The sequence below is a fragment of the Dendroctonus ponderosae genome, unplaced genomic scaffold (assembly GCF_020466585.1).
Source record: "Dendroctonus ponderosae isolate FM_Combo_2020 unplaced genomic scaffold, Dpon_F_20191213v2 Dpon_F_20191213_10, whole genome shotgun sequence".
Taxonomy (NCBI): Eukaryota; Metazoa; Arthropoda; class Insecta; order Coleoptera; family Curculionidae; genus Dendroctonus; species Dendroctonus ponderosae.
In genome coordinates, this window is record NW_026017111.1 from 5733875 (window position 1) to 5740176 (window position 6302).

The 6302-nt window shown below is 35.7% G+C and overlaps 2 protein-coding genes across 2 annotated transcripts in view; one reads left to right on the plus strand and one right to left on the minus strand.

Annotated features, from left to right (window-relative positions):
- Window positions 1-6: 6 nt before the first annotated feature.
- LOC125502719 lies at window positions 7-2188 on the plus strand. The gene is made up of 4 exons (XM_048661847.1): window positions 7-656; window positions 712-990; window positions 1057-1229; window positions 1370-2188. Exons 1-4 carry the CDS (start codon window positions 557-559, stop codon window positions 1523-1525), a joined length of 708 nt encoding a protein of 235 aa, XP_048517804.1. The 5' UTR covers window positions 7-556; the 3' UTR covers window positions 1526-2188.
- A 167-nt stretch (window positions 2189-2355) lies between these two features.
- Window positions 2356-6302, minus strand: part of LOC109543603 (putative epidermal cell surface receptor) — a gene marked incomplete in the record, with an annotated part of 23422 nt that continues 19475 nt past the window's right edge. The window contains 2 exon segments of the mRNA XM_048661839.1: window positions 2356-3806; window positions 3858-4091. Coding sequence (XP_048517796.1) covers window positions 3799-3806; window positions 3858-4091 — 242 coding nt within the window.

The window sequence follows — 6302 nt, forward strand, 5'->3', positions numbered from 1 at the left end:
TCTCCTTAAACAGTCTGCTTTCCTGATACAAATCGAAACTTTCGTGTGCCAGCAAAATTTCGCCAATAAAGAGTATTTGCATCGACAAAATATTAGCGTAACGCTAATGCTCTCCTGATACAAATCGAAACTTTCGAGTGCCATCAAAATTTCACCAATAGAGAGCATTTGCATCGATAAAATAATAGTGTAAGGCTAAACTCCTGCTCGGAATATTTGGTCGGTACCTAGTCAAACATTCTGCTCTCCTGATACAAATCGAAACTTTCGGGTGCCCGCAAAATTAGAGAGCATCTGTATCGATAAAATAATAGCGTAACGCTAAACTCGATTAGATAGGATTATTGGTAAGATAATCTTACGGAGCCCACGATTATACTAAGTGAGATTTCAGCGCAGTTTTTAGGTCTTCAGCTTTAATTTTTCAATGAATAACGGCATGAGACGATTTTCCGGTCTCTTAAGCAATCTTTTGTGCCATGTAGCGTATTTAAACTGTAGGCAGATACACCTTGCTATCTCCGCTACGAAGTTGCATTAAGTGTGGGCGAAAAACATGTTCAAATTCCTCATGTTACAAGCGTGTTTGCTTAGAGTGAGTGTGAGTGAATGGATTGAGATAACTCAATTTTCCAATCCGAATCGTCATCAGAGTGGTAAGATTGAGCTGGTCAAACTCGCAAAAATCCAACATAAATTGATTCATTTTAGTCAACTCGAATACTGCTTCAAACACTACTATTCCCAGTTTTTATTTTACCTTGAATGATCCCACGGAGCAGACCAAAGAAGCATCTCGAGTTGAATCAACGCATGTTGCGGATGATGCAGAGTTATTGGTGGAAAACGGCCAGCTTGCAGAAGCACCCTCGACATTCATAAATGCCTTAAACAATATTCAAAGCCACTTGATGGATTTCAAGGGAAAATCTCTGCAAGTTAAGGTGCAGCACTTGGAAAAGCTGAAGAACGATCTACTGCACGACATCAGTGAGTACTCAATTTTGTTCTGAATTGTTCTGTTTAATGCAATCCGCACTGGTATGTTGCTTACAGAGCATCGCATATCTGGTTGGTCTTCTGTAGTGGATGGTCAAGACAAATTTGAGTCCAGGCTCTACAAGAACTCCTATTTCGATGAACATCACATGGATTATCCCTCAAATGAAAGTGCCTTGATGACGATCGGATTTTTGACTTTCGCAGTTTTTTTAATCAAGTTAGTCCTGGTAGGTGCTTTTTGCAGACTCCAAACTACTCAAACAAATAAAGGAAACATGCGTTTTTTGGTGTTTCAAAATGGCATTTTACGGCAATAAACCCGGATTGCACAGAATTAACTGTATGCACATGCATATTTTACTTTCAGAAATTAATTTACGCCCTCAAGATGAAACAGCAGTTTCACTACCAAACAACCACCACGCCAGCCAGCATATTTTTGAAAAATGTGCGGCGCGACGATGATCAATCGACTCGAATCATGCAGTATCTTGAAGAATATTCCCCGGTGTCGAATGAATGATTTAGGCGATTATAAGGAAACAACTTGTTAACGGTTAGGAAAATAAATAATATCTTTCTTTTATTAAACTAGTTCAGGTATAGTCACTTTTACAATTATGTTACACGATAAAATCCTAGGGTTTTGTTAGGTACATATACAGGGTGTGAGTAAATTCCGAAATTTTTCAACCAGTCAAAAAACGAAACTTTCCGCCTACAGTCTATAATTCGAATCTCAAATTAGCACAACTTATCTTTTATTTTATTTCAACAATCTAAAATTGATTTGAAAGCGATGGTTTTCTCTATGTATATCCAATTTGTTTAAAATAAAGATTCGCTGAAAAATGTACAAAATCGGAAAAAAATAGAGACCTAAAGCGTGTAACTTTCTTATCAATCTCAAAAATTCAAAAGTTTGTTAAGTAAAGTGCGTTAAAAATGCGCTGAATTTATCTTTACTCCACCGTTTTGAAAATTCAAATCCGTTATAAAATGTGGAAGTTATGTGGCAAATTCTATTTACAGTCCGGCACCAAAAAGTACATAACTTCCTTATTATGCACTTAGTTAGGAAAATCTAACATTTGCTTGAAAGAGGACTACTTTTTATATAATTTGCTTTTCGGAAAATTTAAATCAATCGAAAAACGTGAACGTTTTGCCATAAATTCTGTTCGGAATCAAGATGCAAAAAGCGCACAAGTTCCTTATCTCCGGCTCGCCCCCAAAAAAATCCTCTAAAAATCTCAATTACTCAACAATTTACCCATCGAAAATTTTCCAAACAAACCTGAAAATAGCAAAAGGGCCAAAATAAAAAAAAACTCATCCGCTTAAAAAAATCACGACAAACGTCCTTAATAATTTTGGAAACAATGTTTAGAGCAATTTTTGTACAATGCGCCTTTTGAAAAATTTTAATCCGTTCCAAAACGTAAACGTTACGACCAAAATTTGCGTCAAAACCGTATAACATAGCATAAGTATAGACCGTGTAAGTATAGTAACCGTATATACAGGGTGGTTCACGGGCGATGGCGTATTAGACGTTTAAGGAGAACGCGATGCCCGATCTATCTGCAAATTTGTACAACGGATATGCTCTACCATCCTAAAAAATTTTCAGCAATGCGACGTTGCCGCTTATACCGGAAAAGTACATACAAATTTGACATGTAAACGAGACACCCTGTATATTATTGCACCGATATAGTGGCTATATAGATCTGATTATTTTTGCATTATGATTCCTATATCTATCTAAAGCGGTTTCCGAAATATTAAATAAAATTCGTTATTCGTCATCAAAACGTAGCCCCAATGAATCTTGTATTACAAGGCGATTTCGATCCCTGGAAATTTAAAATTTTGGTACTGGGTTAGGAAAACCCTATGCTTGAGCTCGGCGTACAGCAATTTGTTCCAAATTATACAGCCTGTCTTGAAAATACTGGCTAGAGATTAACGGTCTAAGTCTATAAAGTCAATCTAAGCGTGCAATAATATACAGGGTGTATAATTTAAAGTATAAAAGTTGCATGTACTTTTTGGTATAAGTGGCAACCTCGCATTGCTGAAAATATTTTAGGCCGATAGAGCTTATCCGGTGACTTCGTCGTACAAATTTGCAGATAGATCGTGCATCGCGTTCCCCTTAAACGTCTAATACGCCATCGACCGTGAATCACCTTTTATAGTAACCGTATAAGTATAGAAGTTTTGAGAAAAATCCGCTTTATTTTCTTCGTTATATTTTAATAAATTGCAAAAATACGATTAATTTGTTTTCAATTTACCTTTTTTAAAACGGAAATCCGTTGGAAACATCGAACTTTTGACAAACATTGCTTTGCGATCCGGATCTAAGAAGCGTGTAACTTTTCGTCACTTTATTTAAAAAATCTACAATTTGTGTCAAAGAACGTGAAATTTACAAGTGTGGTACCGCTGCATGGAAAAATAATTACAGTTTACTAATGATTTGTATGTCCGCAACTGGCGCGATTTACCATTACGCACGTGTTTTCTCACACCCTGTATATTAAACATTTAACATACAGTTAACGAGTTAGATGCTAAGACCCGCTATGCATAGTCGTCTTTATTCTTGGAGCGTGCTTGATAATTTCAAAAAAACCTTTAGTGTCTGACGACTATGAAATAGTAGAGATTCAAATCCTATACTGGACTGAATATATCTGAACTTCACATTATAAGCTTGACTATAGATATCGGGCCTCAGCCTTATTTATACTATGTACAAGTCGCCTGAAGTTTCCCGATTTCATTTCATAATCCTGAAATTCCAACGTTATAGTTTTATAATGTTTACCGAATGTTGTACGTACCCATCGTTTCCTGTTGGATCTCCACTTTATACGTGGGATTATCATAAGCTGATTGACTGACTCGCGTGGAAGGCGGCGTTATCGCCGCCTTATTCTGATTGTGTCGCTTAACCAGAATCAGCAACAGGATCAGAGTGCTCAGAATGGCTATGGAGGCCAGGATGGCGACTATCACCAAAGGTCCATAATAATCATCGTGCACGCCGTCGGCCAATTCCGCTCGCAGTACTTTATCTAGAAGAACATAATCATAAGAACTGTACCGGTAGTTCGGTCAATGTCTATAAGTATGGTTTGCTTTTGCTTCGTAGTAAATTCTTCGTTATTTAGACCTAGTTTTTTCCTTCGGGAGCTGTTTTCCCGGATGAAAATCTTCTATGGGCTCTAAAAACTCCACGGATTTACGTAAAAATATACCCTATAGAGACGTGACAAACGGTTATTTTTCTGTAACGGGTTCCAACGTTCCAGTTTTACCTTGGTAATAGGTTTCAAAATGCGGTTCCAAAAGGAACATGTTACTTTTTAAATTTTTCATTAAAAATGCAGAATGATGATGATAGTAGAAATAGTGATGATATATAATGATTTCCTTTAGCAAATGCATAATTCTTAACATTGGTAAACTTAAAATAAAATATTCTAAAATCAAAAACAAAACATGGTAGTTTACACTGTTCTGATTTTAACTATCAGAACAGTGTAAGCGTTCAAGCAAATCACCCCTGAAGATGCAAGCCACTCGTGTTTGCGAAACGTCAGGAAGAAATTCCATTTTACGACGGCCTAAAAACCCGAAAAACCCACTAGTTTCAAGGAATGGCCTCGAAAGTCTATCTCTTTTGATATCGTTCAAATTGTTCGTAAAAAGCCTAAATAAGAAATCATACATAGACAAAAAATAGGCGATCCACTGGACTTAGCAGCTCAAGCAAAATACATGGAAAATATATAATTGAAAACAAAATTGAATCATTAGGGTCGTTACACCAGCTCACGACGAAAATCCGAAATTTAGACTGGTCCGGTTTTTAGGAAAAACAAAAACACGTGTTTTCCACATAAAATCAATAGAAACCTTCCGATTATTTGAGGCGCGTGATCAATCAACTTTAAAAGTCCAATTCCTTTTTGCGCAGTTTTTGCAGCCTTAATGTATGGTAATATAGATACATATATAAAAAAAATATATATGTATATGAAAGATTAAATAAGTTTATACTATTTATCTATTGCTATTTTGTTAAATATTGAATAAACAAATTCAGCTAAAATTCAAAACTATTCATGAATCTCTAAAACGCAATCCTATTGGTTGTGAGGTCGCTGGTCATATAAATGGCGGATTATTTACGTTCTGTGCATAGTGTTTAGTTGTGTGGTTGTGTTTCATTAATCATTTTGTGGATTTAAATAATTTATAGTTTGTGTTAAACTAAAAAATGGCTTCAGAAGGATTCCTTAAAGCGTCACCAAACAATTTACCATGTGTCCTTTTTTTTATGGTTACCGAATTTTTAAAAAACGACGAACGCTTTGTTTCAGCCGAATTTATGGGTGTCAAAGCAGCAGCGTCAGTAAAAATTCGTAAATTTATTATTAGTTACTCTCTCCTTAATATACTAATCTGTCTGTATTGGTTTAAATTAGGTAAATAATATATAGAATCTCAGTTACTCAACTTAACCTAACTTATACACATGGCTGCTTTAAAAGTAAAATGAACTCTTAAATATGTATTTTGGGCTTCACGAGAACAATATGGTGATATCGGATATGTGGAATTGAAACGTGAGGGTTCTTTGCGCACTGTACAAGGTAGAATTTGCACAGAACACAGAGTACGATCGAAGGTATATTCTGTCTGCCTCATCATTAGCTTTTTGTTCGTACTTTCACTAAAATGATCCTGGCAACAAAAAAACATTGATTTTAATTTAGGAACATCACGTCTAGCTGCTTTGAACCATAAAACTTTACGTGCATAATCATGGGGAACGGTTGGAAAGAGTTTGTTTCGAGCACTTATTGAGGCATCCTGGCACCAAACACCACTTATTTTGTGATCCATACATGTCACTATTTTCCAATATGCAAGATAATAATAATCAATAAAATAATGATAATCACAATAACTTAAAAAATATGTTGATATGACCTGCTACGTCACAATCGGGATAGGCAACCGATACGGATTCGGCGTTTTTGGCGGAAAAATATCTGATTTAAATTTAAATTCGCTTTAAAATGACTAAGGAGAGTTTTTTTGCAAAACAAAATATATCAGTGTAATGTTTGACATAACTACTTTCTATACAGGGTTGCTCATTAGTGCGTCAAAGTGCGATATCTCAGTAAATATGAACTTTACAAGAAAATACGTCCTACGACAGTTTTTCATGTTTAAAAGGTCCACATTTTAAAATTACTTTCCAATATACGGGG